Below are 16267 nucleotides of genomic sequence, written 5' to 3' on the forward strand. Positions count from 1 at the left end.
TTCTTTTAGCACTGTGTAATCGCGGAAAGGGGGAGCGTAATTATATAGGAGTTACGAAGTTCGGAATGTAAAATAGTGCACATTTGTATGCATGAGTTACAGCACCGGTTGTAGGGAAGATGTTGCGATTACGTGTATCAGTCGCGCAAAGGCAAACTCCGCCAACGCAATAAAAATATGTTTCTTTGTGAATAAAGTGCCACGGGGATAGGTGATCGCAATTAAAGAAAGGTAGTGCCTTGTGGTGCCAGTTATCTAACAATCTATAGATAGAACACAGATACATAGATACACAAACATATGCTTATTAAGCCTTCGGCAATGGACCACGGACAGTGGTCGACTTTTGTTGCCACACCTTAGCAATAAGATTGTGGTCGGACGTAGATGCTTGTATCTTAGATACATGATTTCGCTCAACCTAATTAGATAAACTGGGGGATCATATATCCCGGTGTTGGTCAATGTAAATTTGTTTCCTTTATTGCTACTGCGTCGTGTTTTATCCTTCGTAACAAAACATCGAACAATGCAATGTGTTCGACAAGTTAAATGTATAAATTTATCGTTTTATCTTGCAGACTTAAAATAAAAAAATGACTGATATTATTTTTACTGAGGCAGGAAATGCATGGAACTCAAGTTTGATTTATTCGATAGTTTTCAAAACGTGGTCAATTACGAGTCGAACTACTCCGTTATGCACAATTGGCTTGCTGGAACAAGGGTAAGACGGATGTAGATTAACTTTAATACGGTTAAGTGAGCGATGCAGAATTAATTAAAGTCATTCAACAAGGCCATCCAATCAATTTGCTGCACAAAAGTGGATGTTTTGGCGCAAACAGGTGTATTTTTACTTGCTCTCAAAAATTCCGATTCAGAAACGACTTTAAAATGGTTTCAGGAAAGGGGTAATTCATACTGGTTTCGAAGTGACAAAAACCTTATGTATTTAACAGAACTACGCTACCGCCAACAATTTGCTTGATATTCAATCTGGCATTGGTCGTTACGCTGGTGATTTTTGGACAAAAATTCTACCAATTGCTTTTCGCACCACTTGATCTTTACCGAGATCTCGGCTCCGTTGGATACGTTCATCACGACTTAAACATCAGCAAAGAACATTCGATCAGGCTTACGCAGCGTCGCAAGTGAGTCATCTTCTTTCCTGGTGTTTTTGCCAGATTCCGTCTGCTTTGGGGTCGGGATTCGTCTACCCATTGTCGCACAGTTAAGGAGAAATGTACTTTTACAGTGACAGTCGTGCAAAAGATGGCTTAGTTTTGTGGTTGCCTAAATGTTTTTTTGGTTTGGTTGACGTATAAAAAACTTCCAATGGGCGAAAAAGCTTTTGTCAGGGATCTCGTGAACAACAACGCATTGGAGATTAAATTAAAAGTAAATGGGAACTCAGAGATTTAACTTAATGTTTTTGTTGATCAATTGTTTTACGGCACCAATACTGATAAACAATTAAACATGTATTGTAAATTATCAACAAATCCCAGAACAGGTTTTTAGCTTTCCTTATTGTTTCAAGTTTGTAACCACATGCCCGAATATTGGGGATTTTTTTCACACGACAAAATTGTGTTTTAGGAAAGTTGGCGACACGCCGCCAGTGTTTCCCAACGGATGGTTTCGATTGCTCGATTCCGGCTCAATCAAAGAAGGTCAAGTCCGCAGTGTGTATGCTTTTGGTAAGTTTCTAGTTGATACAGTAACTGCATTATATCCACAAAAAGTATGTTTTGCTCCAAATAAAAAGACGGGGTTTTCTCTATTGGTTTGCTTGTGGGACAAGTGCAGGTTTCAGAGTGTATATATATATATATATATGGGTGTTAAAGGGGTAACTTTGCGCAACTCCCACATACTGCTCGTTTCTATCTCACAAAACAATGTATGCTGTACATGTAATGCTGATCACTGTGGTCCTCAGTGTAGCCAACTCATGAACCGTATGTTAATGCCCATAACAGTCAGGAAGGAACATTGTATTTTCCATGCAACTCTTTCACCATTCGAGTTGATTTCTGTCACATTTGATAAAAAAATCGGCGTTTACGCAACATACAGGTTACAACAATATTTAAACAATGATGATGCATTTCCACAATATACATTAAAAGCTGAAATGTGAAAACAGGTTGTCTGGCGAACAAAACACCCAACAAGATTTTGTACGCAGTCAAGGACATCATGCACCCTAAGAAGATAATTCGTTTATTTACAAAGTCCTTTCACCGACAATGATATTTTTAGCATTTTTAAAGTCATTGCCCTCTCAGTTAATTGCAATCACCCGACAATTATATAACGTCAACCCAAGAAGCCAACAATTACATGCAATTGCGACGCAAAATTGAGTTCTTATTTCCCAACGGGCGTCTTGTTGACGACCCTATTTTTTGCCGACTTTTGTGTCGCATCGATAACTTTGTTTAGTTTGTTGCGCAAGTTACCGCCCGCTGACGTCAGTGGTAGATTATGTGAGTCACTATTTAATGAATATGCCGATGTGTCGTTAGAATGTGGTCAGTGTCTGTCACGTAACCCTATAACCGACAGTGGGTTGAAATTGATAGTAAATTTCAAATTGTCTGTGGACAATTTACTCCTATATAATGGTGACTGGTGTGCAAATTTTGCAATAATCTTCATTCTGGAACTGAAACAAAGGCAACACTTTTAAAACCTTAACAAATATCTACTTAGGTCAAATCGACCCCTGACTATTTTTCTTCATGCAAACGTTGACCTTTTTTATAGGCGAACAAATGGCAGTGTTCAGAAATAGTCGGGGAAAAGTTCGGGTTATGGACGCCTACTGCCCGCATCTTGGCGCTAACATGGCCGCAGGAGGAAAAGTTGTGAACTCCGATTGCCTTGAGTGTCCTTTTCACGGATGGAAATTCAGCGGTGAAACTGGAAAACTAGTGGATATTCCTTACGCCCAGAAATGTAAGATCTTGTTTATGTCAATCATAATTTCTGTGATAACGTTTTGGTTAAAAGGAGTGGCCCTTTTTAACTTTTTTAACGTGTCGCTCGCGGGCAGAGGTCTATTTGACCACTCCTTTCTGGTTCCGTAAATATCCATAACATCTAAAGACCCCATAATGCAGGAAGGGAAAAAAGATAACAATCACCTGATTTTCACAAACTTCTTTCACGCGTAAACGCAAAAAAATAACATATGTAGGCTATACCTATAAGATTGTGCCGTCAGATACCTTTAGGAAACGGTTTCAAATTCTGATACCACAATATCACAGACTAAACCTAAAATGCCGATGGGGTCGACACACAATGCAAATGAGTCGAGGGTATCCCGTAATAGTATGATGTAACACATATGACCCGCGGGTATATGGAAATTTGATCTTTACATTGAGGACCTTGAAAAGGATTGAACCGTGGTTTTTAATGACTACAAAGTCAAAGTTGTATGTCGGGCTCCATGGTTTGATTTAAACAGGCTTGATTCGGGTGTGGCTTCACGATAGATCACATTTGTTTCGAAATTATTTCGCTATGGCAAATCCAACTTTCAGACCCATTTCGGGCTTTACTTCAACAAAATCTCGGGTTCTGGCCGGGTTTTTGGGTTTTCAGTTTCAGGTTAGGGGTCCAATTTCAGACCCGCCTACAACTTTGTACAAAGCAACCATAAAAATACAATAACACGTTTTTTGTGTTGTTCAGTGCCGAACTTCGTTTCGGTGAAAACATGGCCGTGCGCAGAGGTCAATGACATCATCTTCATTTGGTATCATTGTGACAACGAACCGCCTCAGTGGCAAATGCCTGTGGCCCAAGCCGTAAAGAAATTAAAGTACGTTGGACGAACCGAGCACATCATCAATTCGCACATACAGGTAGTTAACATGTGTTGAAAAGTTTCTCTGCACAGATTTGATAGCAAATAGTTTTTTTCTTTGTTTTCCCATTTCACTGATGTACACCCAACCGCATTAAAACACATTTTTCCAACGTGATTGCTTAGGTTCGTAAAGTTTTGCATAAGGCAATTTAACTGAATACATAGCTTTCTTTCATATCATCTGAAACCAGTTTAGGAGTAGTCAGAATTTGTTGCACGATACGATACACACTGGATAACTTATATTAACATTTGCAGGACATACCGGAAAATGCGGCGGACATCGCTCATCTCAACCATTTGCACGAACCAGTAATCGGAAGTGACGTAGAACAAACAAACAATTCTATAATCAACAACCTTATTAAACATGGCATAAAGGTACGGTACCGAAATACTCAAATTCAATCACACAAGCGTTTCTACAACAGTCTGTCAGGCCCTTGAACTGACAAGATATCGTGATTCAAATGTCAGATAACGGACGTAGCTGACTGTTGGATATGATAACTGTTTTGTGGGGAAAGCTAAGTAGACCAGGGCGGCAACTATGCATTATAAGTTACGTGTATTTAATTCAGGGATCAGTCGTTAAGCGATCACACTTTGTCGCTTGCCAAAAGCGTTGAATTAAATCCAACAGCAAGTTCCTAGGCGCAGCTGGGCAACGAAAAGTATAATTTGCTATTGGATTTCAATGTAAAATATTCAAATGCTTTTCTCAACACGCCTGTCATAATTTTGGCCAAATTATTAGGTTTTCATAGCACAACTATAAAGTTATAGCCTAACACTTTTTCCTGTTCGGAACCAAACGAACATTAACTGGACCGGTCTTGTTGTTTAGGCGTCATGGCAGCCGTCCGATAATCCGTTGGAAAAACATTGCTCATCAATGACAATTCAAGATGACATTTACATGCACATTTTCGGAAGGAAAGTCCATTTAGTGCAGCTGAACTTCAAAATATCGCAGGTATGCCAGAATGGTTTGTAAGCTTTAAAACTTACATTACTTCAGTAAGTTTGGTTGCTTCTGTTTAACTGTATCCGAAATAGCCGACTGGCGTCCGAATTGGCTAAATTGCCACTCCAAAGCAGATATTGCTAACAAACGGGTGCAAATGACCAATCGCAAAATTTAAAAGACCAAAATTCAATTTTATTTTAATACAATGAACCTCGGTTAATCCGGACCCGTTTTGACCAAACATATGTCTAGCTTAGGCGAAAATGCGGATTAACCTGTCGAGCGGTTAGAGCAGGGGTCGGCAAGCTTTTTTGCACTGCGGACCGTTTTTAAAGTGAAATTTTATCGCGGACCGGTCTTCAAAAAACTACAAATATTTAGCAATAAAAAACGCTTAAATTAGTTTATCATCCCCGGGATACATGGGCAAAATGTTTTATAGCATTTAACCTAAAAAATTATACGGCCCGGTAACAAACTCCTCGCGGACCGGTACCGGGCCGTAGACCGGCGGTTGCCGACCACTGAGTTAGAGCCTTTACAAATCTTTTGTACCTCAAATATTGTCCCAATTAGGCGATTACTGTGGTTTAACCGAGGTTTACTGTATTGCCTGATGACTGTTTTTCCGCAGAAATGTAAATTTTGACCAAATCATAATCTTTTATAACTTTGCACAGATCGGAGCAGGAGCTGTACATATCTACGTGCAAACCCCATTTTTCCACGGACTTATGGTGCAAAATATCACTCCCGTGGAAGCACTGCAACAAAGACTCACTCATTCTTTTTACATTTCTCCCTGGGTACCAACGGCTATTGGCAAGATCTTCTATTTGCTTGAAACAACGCAGGTACAATCGGCACGAATTTATATTTTACCAGTTTAATCAAAAAATTAGGAAGCTATTGCCAACACACACTGTCTGTAACCTAAAAATCTCGATTCCAAAATAGCAAACCATATTTATTCTTATTGGTTCAAATTTCGCAAACAAAAATTCCAGTGTAAAATCGTTAAGGACAAAACCAAACGCTTTTCAATATTTTGTAAACTATAAACAATGTAACTTCTTTCATTGCAAACATACCCTGTCTTGAACATTCAAATCTCGATTTTAAATTGGTAGTCCTGGTTTTTTCTTATTGGTTCAAATATTTTCAAATAAAACTTGCACTGTAAATTCGTTGACTACAAAACAAAACGCTATTCGGTATTTTCTAAATTGCTCATTGTAACTTATTTCATCACATTGCAGATTGAACGAGACATTTTAATGTGGAACAACAAGACTTACTTGCGTAAACCAATTCTCGTCAAGGAAGAGGCGACTTTGGGGAAACACCGAAGATGGTATCAACAGTTTTATTCAGAAAACAGTCCGAGATTTAACAAAAAAGGAAAGCTTGTTTTTCCTGCACGTTGCGACCCAACAGACTGGTGATAAAAATTTGAAATTGTACAAATGTACTGTGTATTTATATCTTTATTTATGATTCTGCCATTCTATTTGTACATCATTTGCTTTGCAATGTTTCGAATCGAGTATTTTTTTGCAACATAAGCTGCCAGTATTTTCCTTATCTCGTGCGACATCAAGTGAGAAATGTGTGTTCTTCGCATTAAATTAAACAGTGATTTCTCAAGCTGTGCTGCTGTAAGAAATTTCCAAGTGTGCCGCGAAATACTCGCTATTTTAAAGTAAAAAAATGCATAGTGCTTTTGGACGCAAAGAAAAAATACAGGCGTGCATGACAACGTATTAAAGATAATAAAATGAATACATTTTATTCAACTTCGCTGGCACTTCGTTTTATACTAAAGCTACTATTTAAGTCCGTGTCTTGTGTACCAAAGATCATTTCGGTCTTGTAAAGCTATCTTACCAACCACAATAAAATTCCAAAATACCATTTTTTGTGCTGTTGGCGTGCAAAGAGTGCCGCGGGGAGGAAATTCAGATCGAAGCGCCGCTTGATTGAAAAGTTTGAGAACTACTGCATTAAAATTTTTTAAAAAGTCACGGTATTATGCCTACGTTTATTGGAAAAATGTCAGGAGAGACTTTTCGTGAAAGTAACTAAAACAGTCCAAAAGATCACGCAACAAACTAAGCGCGGACAAGCGTAGGACTTTTTCCATCACGACATTTCAGTAGTCGCGAAGTATTGTCAGATTTAATTGTATTTTTAAAAAGTTCAGTGAGCAGTGACTCTTACTCTGGACTGAAGTTTTCTGAAACGTAGGAGATAAAAAATGTGCTTAAACAAGGTAAATGTAGGGAGATTGCAAAGAAAATAGTGTTTGTGTCGTAATTATAGGAAGAAAATGTTGTGTAGTCTGACGCGGTTGAATACACGAATATAGACCAAAACCAGCTTCAGGCTACCAAGTTTTGTAAACAAAATTCAGTGCGAGTTGATTTATTTCCGAACAACAGCAGATAAACAAAAGTTGAAATATAAGTTGGGTTAACTTTCAACAGCATTTTCATCACTGAAAGGGTATACGCGCACAGTTCCGTCCGATGATGCAGATATTAACCATTTGTCGTCCCTGCAAAAAACACCAATACCGATATAAAAACTTTTAGTTGCTAATAAACTTGACACTTACTTTGTTAACGCAATGTCAAAAATTTGGTCGGAATGTCCAACACAAGTTTGAATAAGATTTCCCGATCTCGCGTCCCATATTCTTGTTACTCCGTCTAAACAACTTGTAACCAACTGCGTTTCATCTGAGTTCCATAAAACTCTCGTTATTCCGTCCTGTTTATTAGACATCAAAATTGCATTGGAATTTCACCGGAAACGTATCGTGTTTTGTAACATGTTTGTTTTTTGATGATTGAAATAGCAAAACTAAAAAATGCTTCGTTTTAGAGATATAAAGCGAGCCAAACGCGATTTAAATTGCTCGGTCCGCTGTAAAGATGTCAAATTATCAGTCAAATTGACAAGACAAGAAATAGTCCTGAAAAATTCCGTTTTCTGACATACTGAACTCTGGTGCATTTGAAGTGCAAAGCGGTCTCGTAATTTTCGAGATCGATCAAGTTGATAGAATCTAAAATATTGTGCTATTTGTTGATAGGATCTCGTTTCTAAAACCTAAAAACACCTTATTGGTGCATACTGGCAACCAGTATTAGCTTTTTGCAATCAACAAATATATATCCAACTACTTGCGTTTCACTCGATTGAAACTACGTTTGAAAACACCTTAAAAAGGTAAGCACTTGACCAAATCAAAAAAGTTCAGGCAGAATTGTTAAAAAAAAAACGCATCAGGTAAAAAAAATTAAAACTCAAAGTTTCGGTGCTTCACTAGTTAAATAAACTGCCTAATGATTATATTCGATGTTCATACTCACTCGATGTTGACATTTGTTTCGAACCACGCCAGATCTTGTATCAAGCAGGTATAGGATAGCATTTAAAGATGCAATTGCCAATATGTGAAACCTTAAAAAATTGAGATAATAAATTGATGTCTGTCAAGTTATAACTTAAAATGACATATACTCAACCTTTGTGAAAAAGCGACATATTCTACACTTTTTTCAAGATCTGCAATATTATCACATTTGTGTGTCATTGATACCTGAAACAAAATTTATATTTAAGTAAAAAAAAATAATAGGAAAGGTAAAAAGGCCGCAATCACAATTAATAAAATGCACATACAGTTTTGTACAACTACAGCCTCACAGACTCAAACAAATTTACAAAAACATTTTGTGAGTTAACAACATGACATCCAAATTCCAAAGTAGTATTTCAACTCCATACTGATTTGTAGATTCTCAACATTACGTCTTGACTCAATGGCATATAATAGGCCTGGTGCACTATGATTTATACTGATTTAATTACTTTATAATTTCATTGGTAAATGTCTACACTGAGGTAAAATAAGTCCCCCAGTTGTCTCCAGTTTCCAGTCATGTAATGTCAGCCAAGTTATTCACCTTGCCAGTTTTTGGATTGATAATTTTACAGGAGCCATCCACTGATGCTGAAAACATCATTTGACCATCTTTGTCACATGTAACTTGGTTTAATCCATCACGGTGGGCGTCTCTTCCTTAAAAAACACAGCAAATTAGAATGGTAGCTATTCTATTTATTTGCAGTGTATACACACCAGAACCGAATTAAACATTGGCGCCGAGTAGGCGGTGAGGGGATGGTGCCACCACCTTGGGTTTGTCAAGCATGGTGGTGGCCACCATGATATTTTGGTTTGTTTGTAGCGGTATCGAACAAAATCCGAAGAAAAATTTGTAAAATTTAGCGTTTTAAAAAACGTACTGGCAACATAGCAACAAAACATGATTCAAAACTGCAACCAGTTTTAGTCAGTGCCTTGTTTATGACATCAAACATGCAATTGTTGACCAGTGAATGTTTGGCCATTATTGTGTGCAATGCAAATGTGTTGTAGTATATGTTTTTTTCAGGTGATACAAAGTAACAGCAAATTGAAGAAACTATTTTTAAACATTGCCAAACCAATAATAAACAGCAGAATAAACAATACTTAAAACATATTGATTTTTTCTAAATTTTGACGAACGTTCCATTCTATAAAATATTTGTTGGGCTCGAGTTTGAGCTCTTTGTTCTTGCACGCGTTAGTGGCAGCATTTTTGTGAAACTCGGCGCCATGGATATACATATGAAAGCAATAACTTGTTTTAATGGGAGTCCTACCTCATCTTTACTTAGCTTTTGAAAGCACACTTGTTTGTTCCTAAGTGAAGGTAACCCTATACAAACAGTTTTAAATATGTTTTAATTTAGTCATACCTTTTGAAATTGCATGCAAGCATTCTTCAGACTTAAGGTCATATACCCGAATGGAGCCATCGCTATAACCAAATACTGCTTTCTTTCCATCAGGTAAAACTGTTCCACAATTACATGCACATCCAGGCCCCTAATATGTAACAGAAGAAAATTGTTGAAATTAATATTTGTTGAGATTGTAACTGTTAATTACATTAAAAAACACAATTCTTAAAAGCATATTAGACACCTTATATGGTATCAAGTGGTTCTGAAAAAAATGTATGCACCAGAAGCAACGTAGAAAACGAAATATTGAATTTGTTAATTTCTTGTATTTGATTGTAAAGAGATGTTAGAAGGGTTGCATCCATCAAGATATACATCAACAGGAAAACTCACAGGGAAAAGTTTGTTTCCACCAGAAGGAATTTTCCACAACCATACATTGCCATCTTGTGCACCCGCCATAAGAACTGGGGCAACAGGATGCCAGGACAACCACTACAAAAACAAACAACAAAAAATGTTTGCAAGTCAGATAGGGTTGGTCAAAGTAAAATAACAAATCATTGGGATTCAAGCTAAAATAAATGCCTCAGTACAATATGGTATTAGCAAATAGCAATATTCAGTTATTAGTAAACACATTTAGTTTAGTGCAATGATTGAGGTTTGCATGTTTCATATGTTAGTAAATTTTTAAAAACCAAAACAAGTAACAGTTGCAACACCTCATGAATAATTTTTTATCAGTACAGTTTTTGTGAACACAGATTTATTCAAAGTGTGTAAGGTTAAATGACCTCCAGGTCTGATGTTTCAAATTGAAATACTTCCTCCTTTGTTTCAATCTTCCACACTTTAATAATTCCAGACATATCACCAGTGGCAACCAGAGTAGAGTCTGCATTGAACTCAGCGCAAGTCACACTATCTTTGTGGCCTGTGAAACGACAGCAACATTTAATTGTCAAGTTACGACTAAAAACACTCTTCCTAAACAAAACATTATTTACAGCACACATGGAAAGTTCAGCACACTACCATATTGACTTCAACACAATTTGTTTCAGGTAAAGGCCCAAAAATAATATAGCCTCTTTCATAATAGGAATTATTTCAGCAAATGACAGGTGGATAGTTATGCAAAAAATCTGTTAAATTAAAAATATTTTACCTGTGCATTCTAAAATAATCTCTCCACTTTCGATTTCCCAAACATATGCTTTGTCATCCTCACCTCCACTGACAACATATTTCCCACTGTTGTTGTCAACGTTAACAACAAACACTGAACCTGTGACATTAAAAGATCATACACTACTATGTTAAACACATGAGGATTTTAGGTGATATCATATAACACTTATTAAACATGGTTGTGCATTAAAATTATTTTCCCAAGTTTTTGATCAATTTCAGAAGAAAAAAAAACAGTTAGGCAAAAAAATTAGCAATGATTATTACGAATTTGTTATTATTCAAAGAATAAAAAAACCTTTAGTATATATTTATTCATAATGTACCTTCATGAACAGAAAACACCAAATGAGAATTGTCATAAAACTTTTCACCGTCTCCTTCCTCTTCACCTAAATCCACATCATCTAACTCATCAGCAAGATAACCTGAACATAGTCAGGTTTGAAACATAAAAACTTTAATCAAGATTTAGAGATTTTACCTGGGTCAATCTCTGCATCATTTTGATTTTCCATTATTTTACAACTTAAAACTATAGTTATTTACTGTGTAACAAAAAATAAATCTTAGAAGTGTACCAGCAGCAACAAAAATGAAATCAAAACACGGCAAAACACATCTGGTAGTGGTTCATATGTAACACAAAATGCATAGTTCAAGATACATACAAGCATAACACACAACACATTTGAACAAACACAATAAAACTGAATTGCACCATCCAAGAATATAAGCTAAAAGCAATTCTCTAAAAGCAAAAACAAGTACAACAGTATGTGGTAAAAATCATTTCTTGAATGCTTCCAATATTTTATCGCAACTGTAGGGATTATGAAGTACATGAGAAAATATAACTCCAATCAAAAGATCATTAATTTCAAGGCCGATTATTCTGAAATATGGAGGCAAAAAATAAAAATTGATGGCTTGAAGTATTGGCCAAAGCATTACATCTGCCCAAAACAAAATAGGGGCCTTGTTTTTGAAGTCTGCAATGAAATCATCAAAAGTGAGCCTCTTAAACAGGCACAAACCACCGAGGTATGGAATGTAAAATAAAGGTCCAACAATGATATCGATTGCAACCTTCTTTGTTACAGACCCTCGATTTTTGCCAGGAAATTTCGTGTCCAAAAACCTGTACCAATAGTGTGCAACTGGGCCCATCGCTGTGTTAATTAAAGTCATATTCCGGCTTCGATCTGAATCCCATTGCTTTTCTTTAGTTTTTACTTCCATATACTGTGCTGCTGAGTCTGCTGTTAAACCCAGTACTCCTGCTGTTATTGTATTGGTGACCACAGCATATTGGCCAGTATATAACAACTTAAACCTTTTGGCAAATTTTTGTAACATTGACATTTTAGCAGGGAAAACAATGCAGTACCTATCTAATGAACATGATGTTAATGTTTAAAACTGCAATACAAAACAACAATAAAATTGTATGACTATGGCTGTGTCATAACGCCTAACAAGATAAAACATGCAACTCAGGCATTTAGGTAAATTTGATCAGTTAGTTATAACAACTCAATTAGGAAAAAGAATGCATATTTTATTGTACACATTTGGTAATTGTTGAGGTAGTACATTTGACAATCGATAAAATCTTAACATCAACATTGTGTGTGTTAGATTTGCATTTAAAATACATACACTGACAAACCACAACACTGTAAAACGTCAGCACTACCTCAGCCAATTTTAATCACTATTTTCGAAACAATGACACGGATATAGTGATCTTTAAGTCAATAAATAACATAAAAACAAGAAGTCTTGTGGAAAACGGCAAACTTTGTACTATTATGTAATCTCTATGATAGCAATAACTTAATTTTTAACAGTGTTGTGATTGTTATCTTCCTTTTGCCCATTCAACAAGACCCTTAAAACTATAAGCATTGTTCACCACATGAGACATAACAACACCAACAAGTAGTTCATTGAATTTAAGGCCAATTATTCGATAGTGAGGTGGGATAAAAAGAAAATTGAAAGATTGTAGAAAAGGCCAGAACACTAGGTCAGTGCCTAAAAGCAAAGGAGCTTTGTTTTTAAACTCAACAACAAACTCATTCCAACTGTAACCTTTTAAAAAACATAAAACTCCTAAATAACCAAAATAAAATACTGGGGCAATAGCACAGTCCAAGGAAACTTTCTTTGCTACAGACTTCCCTTTGGTGCCAGGAAATGTGTTGTCTAAAAATCGGAACCAGTAATGCACAATAGGCCCAAATCCAAAGGCAATTAAAGTCATGTTTTTGCTTCGTGTCACATCCCATTCTTTTTCCTCTCTTACGGTTTCCAAAAATTGTGCAAGAGTATCAGCACCACATCCTATTGTTCCAGCTGTCATTGTATTTGTAACAAGTGCATAGCGTCCAGTGTATAAAGATTTAAATTTCTTTGCAAAGTTTAGTAATCTGGACGTCATAATTCGATGTATTGCGAGATTATTGCTGTCTTATTAAAAATCAACAACTTCCTAACACAAACAAAACATGTGCAACCATAGAAATAGTACCGTACGCGATATTTGATTTCTATAAAGGGAAATTTCTTGCGCAATCAACCGTAACAGCGTGTATGTTGTTTGTGTTAAAACGTCATTTTTGCTGCTTTGTTGTTTTTTTTGTTGGAAATTGGAACTGATTACATTACTGTAACCTTTGTATTGTTTTTGTTATCGCGATGTCTGTTGCAATTCATAGCACTAGCAGTCACACAATTTTCACCTGCCTCCTGAGTTTGCTTGTAATTTGACAAATAGTTAAAACTGGATAATTGTATATTTTTTTAGAGAAGAGTGATTTGTCAGAACACATTTATAAATGTGGTCAGCTCTAAACATAATGTAGTTTTTTTGTAATGTCGCTGTTGCATAATGTTTGTTAAACTAAAAATATTGATTTTTTTCAGTGTTTTGCTGCTAGAAAGTTAATACCATTTGTAACCAAATGTCAACAGCATCTTATGCTTCCCCTCCTAGTTCTGTCTACTCATATGCCACTTCTACTCGTTCAACAAGAAGTACCAGAAGTAATGATTTTGCCTACAATGTCGGAGACCATTCATCCAAGTCAAAATGGTGGTACATTTTTAATAAGCTAGTAACATAAATATATATCATAAGTTTTAAATGATTATTTTCCAACAGCAACAGTGCCAGTGAAAAAAGTCGAAAATATTTGCGAAGACTTTTGAAATTTAAACAGATGGATTTTGAATTTGCTCTTTGGCAGATGATGCATTTATTTGTTTCCCCGCAAAAAGTGTAAGCATTTTTAATAGATTCTCTTAACTTTTATTAAGCATTTATGTTTAAACCTTGTGGTTACTTCTGCAGGTACAGAAATTTTCAGTACCGAAAACGTAAGGTTTTTGTTTTCATTGGCTGCAATTTTCAATTAATTACGACATTTTATTTCTTTTTTAAACGCAGAGACCAAAAATCAATTTGCCAGAGATGATCCAGCGTTTCTTGTTCTCTTAAGTTTATGTTTTTGTGGTATGAAAATTGTTATTGCAAACACCCAATGCAAGAGTAAACTCACAACCTGTTATTTGCTTTACAGCAACGTCTGTGGGATTTGGGCTTGTGATGGGCCTTCCAGTGGTTAAGATTTTTAAACTTCTTTTGTGGGTTGTGCTGATTGACTGCATTGCTGTGGGAATTGTAATTGCTACAATTATGTGGTATGACAATTGCTTCAATAAATGCTACTAGCATGAAGCTAACCACTGCAAATGTTTGGGATTGGGATTTCATTAGATTAAACCCATTTTTTGTACTCAACCCATGCCAAATTATTTATTTCAACTGCTTGCTTGGTTACTCTGATTGTTTAGTCCTAAAAAACATGAAGCAACAGTACTAGTGGTTGGAGAAATGGGGTCTTCAGTATTGCTTAATTGAAAAATGTCAAGACCAGGTTTGCAGATTTGAACAGTATATATATATAATGATTAACTCCATGTAGTTTTTGGCCCCTGTTACTACGAATTTCTTTTGACTTCCAGTAGTTTTGGACTCTGACTTTGTAAGGATGATATTTCTACAACATACAACTCAACCATGATATTGTTTTTGTTTGAGTTTGTTAGGGTTTTGTATAATACTGTATTATATTATTTCTCATACTCATGTAAAAACTGATTCATACAGGTTCATAAGCAACAGATATCTGGTGCTTGTGTCAAGAGTTGGACAGGATGTGGAGTGGGCTTACGCATTTGATGTTCATCTTAATGCTTTTTTCCCAGTGCTTATGATTCTGCACTGCCTTCAACTGTTTTTTATAAATCGTAAGCATATGTTTTGTATCTGTGTCTATGCAAAGTATTTCAGTGAACATTGTGTTAATTTTTTTAACAGCATTAATTGACAAGACCTGGTTTGTTTCCACTTTGGTCGGTAACACATTCTGGCTTGCTGCTTTGGGATATTACATTTATATTACTTTCCTTGGATATAGTGGTAAGAATTGACTTTCGTTATGTAAATAAACATCTAGATGCGTATGAAACTAAGTAACATTTTTTTTGTAACAAATGTTCCTATTAAAGAACGTATCTTTATTGCAACTTGGGCAAAAATCGTAGTGTAATTAAGGGTTAATATTAAAAAGTGACACATTGTACCATTAGCTTGTACATTGCTCAAAAAAATAAAGATTTTGTAAAAATACTTTTCGATTGTATAAAATTTTCATGTCTTCTTTTTTTGCAGTTTTGCCATTTGTAAAGAAGACAGTTGCCCTGCTATCACCAATGATACTCTTGTGCATTGTTTATTTTATCACTATTGCCTGCAACTGGAACATTACTCGCGGTCTTTTGTGGTTTTACAAGCATAGAGTATAAAATCTGTTCAATTCCAGTAACATTGGAAAAACAATGTGCTAGTATTTCCTCCTTTCTAGGGCTGCACAGGCAATATGATTTGGACCGCCTCTGGTCTGGTCAAACTATTAAGAAAGATATGTGTACATGTTAAATAGAGATATTTGTTATTTATATGCACTTGTTTTTATTAAACGTTCAATAAACTGGTGATTATACCTGATTATAAGACACAAATTGGGTTCTAAGTCAAATTCATTTGCAGGTGTGGACTGCTAACTGTAAAACTTTCAAAAAAAATCTGTATGGCTGGTCATCTTAGGCCAGGGGTGTACAACCTTTGTCACTGTGGGGCCAAATATATTTACCATTATTAGATCATGGGATGCACCTTTATAATTTTACTTTGTTGCATAACAAATATGCCATATTGAGTTAACAAAAAATTTTGAAATTTTGATTCTTGAAACATTATTGTTGGGTCACAGAACAAGAGCACCGGGCAAATTAGTCTGCTCAAAAATATGTAATAATTTGATTTTTTCCAGTACATT

General features: G+C 35.9%; 4 protein-coding genes across 5 annotated transcripts; 2 read left to right on the plus strand and 2 right to left on the minus strand.

Annotated features, from left to right (window-relative positions):
* Positions 1 to 586: 586 nt before the first annotated feature.
* Positions 587 to 6776, plus strand: LOC145204562 (cholesterol 7-desaturase nvd 2-like). Its single transcript, XM_080077155.1, has 9 exons — positions 587 to 727; positions 963 to 1157; positions 1606 to 1706; positions 2779 to 2970; positions 3715 to 3887; positions 4151 to 4273; positions 4740 to 4868; positions 5543 to 5716; positions 6122 to 6776. The coding sequence occupies exons 1-9, from the start codon at positions 597 to 599 to the stop codon at positions 6305 to 6307; spliced, it is 1404 nt and encodes a 467-aa protein (XP_079933281.1). The 5' UTR covers positions 587 to 596; the 3' UTR covers positions 6308 to 6776.
* A 494-nt stretch (positions 6777 to 7270) lies between these two features.
* On the minus strand, positions 7271 to 11637 carry LOC145203749 (angio-associated migratory cell protein-like). Its single transcript, XM_080076045.1, has 11 exons — positions 11344 to 11637; positions 11186 to 11287; positions 10837 to 10956; positions 10463 to 10602; positions 10059 to 10160; positions 9678 to 9807; positions 8837 to 8952; positions 8396 to 8469; positions 8240 to 8330; positions 7480 to 7634; positions 7271 to 7419 (listed from the first exon to the last, which is right to left on the minus strand). Exons 1-11 carry the CDS (start codon positions 11375 to 11377, stop codon positions 7335 to 7337), a joined length of 1149 nt encoding a protein of 382 aa, XP_079932171.1. The 5' UTR covers positions 11378 to 11637; the 3' UTR covers positions 7271 to 7334.
* A 644-nt stretch (positions 11638 to 12281) lies between these two features.
* Positions 12282 to 13391, minus strand: LOC145203751 (PXMP2/4 family protein 4-like). The gene has a single exon (XM_080076049.1). It carries the CDS (start codon positions 13303 to 13305, stop codon positions 12724 to 12726), a length of 582 nt encoding a protein of 193 aa, XP_079932175.1. The 5' UTR covers positions 13306 to 13391; the 3' UTR covers positions 12282 to 12723.
* Positions 13392 to 13770: 379 nt separating this feature from the next.
* Positions 13771 to 15936, plus strand: LOC145203750 (protein unc-50 homolog). 2 transcript variants are annotated; one of them, XM_080076047.1, is made up of 8 exons: positions 13771 to 13962; positions 14029 to 14145; positions 14218 to 14243; positions 14314 to 14379; positions 14447 to 14567; positions 15037 to 15176; positions 15247 to 15348; positions 15601 to 15936. In XM_080076047.1, the coding sequence occupies exons 1-8, from the start codon at positions 13829 to 13831 to the stop codon at positions 15732 to 15734; spliced, it is 840 nt and encodes a 279-aa protein (XP_079932173.1). In that variant the 5' UTR covers positions 13771 to 13828; the 3' UTR covers positions 15735 to 15936. The 2 variants fall into 2 exon arrangements, with proteins under 2 accessions (XP_079932173.1, XP_079932174.1); XM_080076048.1 differs by having other exon boundaries at positions 13771 to 13959.
* The last annotated feature ends 331 nt before the right edge of the window (positions 15937 to 16267 follow it).

Source organism: Phallusia mammillata, chromosome 8, assembly GCF_965637545.1.
Source record: "Phallusia mammillata chromosome 8, kaPhaMamm4.hap1.1, whole genome shotgun sequence".
Lineage (NCBI taxonomy): Eukaryota > Metazoa > Chordata > Ascidiacea > Phlebobranchia > Ascidiidae > Phallusia > Phallusia mammillata.

Excerpts from the sequence above, each read along its gene's own strand:
- LOC145204562 (XM_080077155.1), top strand. The coding sequence starts at position 597 with ATGACTGATATTATTTTTACTGAGGCAGGAAATGCATGGAACTCAAGT. Across the intron at positions 2,971-3,714 it reads TATTCCTTACGCCCAGAAAT|TGCCGAACTTCGTTTCGGTG; the intron begins GTAAGATCTTGT and ends TGTGTTGTTCAG. Across the intron at positions 3,888-4,150 it reads TCATCAATTCGCACATACAG|GACATACCGGAAAATGCGGC; the intron begins GTAGTTAACATG and ends TAACATTTGCAG.
- LOC145203749 (XM_080076045.1), bottom strand. The coding sequence starts at position 11,377 with ATGGAAAATCAAAATGATGCAGAGATTGACCCAG. Across the intron at positions 10,957-11,185 it reads GGTGTTTTCTGTTCATGAAG|GTTCAGTGTTTGTTGTTAAC; the intron begins GTACATTATGAA and ends TTAATGTCACAG. Across the intron at positions 8,953-9,677 it reads CTTGCATGCAATTTCAAAAG|GAAGAGACGCCCACCGTGAT; the intron begins GTATGACTAAAT and ends GTGTTTTTTAAG.
- LOC145203751 (XM_080076049.1), bottom strand. The coding sequence starts at position 13,305 with ATGACGTCCAGATTACTAAACTTTGCAAAGAAATTTAAATCTTTATAC.
- LOC145203750 (XM_080076047.1), top strand. The coding sequence starts at position 13,829 with ATGTCAACAGCATCTTATGCTTCCCCTCCTAGTTCTGTCTACTCATAT. Across the intron at positions 14,244-14,313 it reads AAATTTTCAGTACCGAAAAC|AGACCAAAAATCAATTTGCC; the intron begins GTAAGGTTTTTG and ends TTTTAAACGCAG. Across the intron at positions 14,568-15,036 it reads GTAATTGCTACAATTATGTG|GTTCATAAGCAACAGATATC; the intron begins GTATGACAATTG and ends TGATTCATACAG.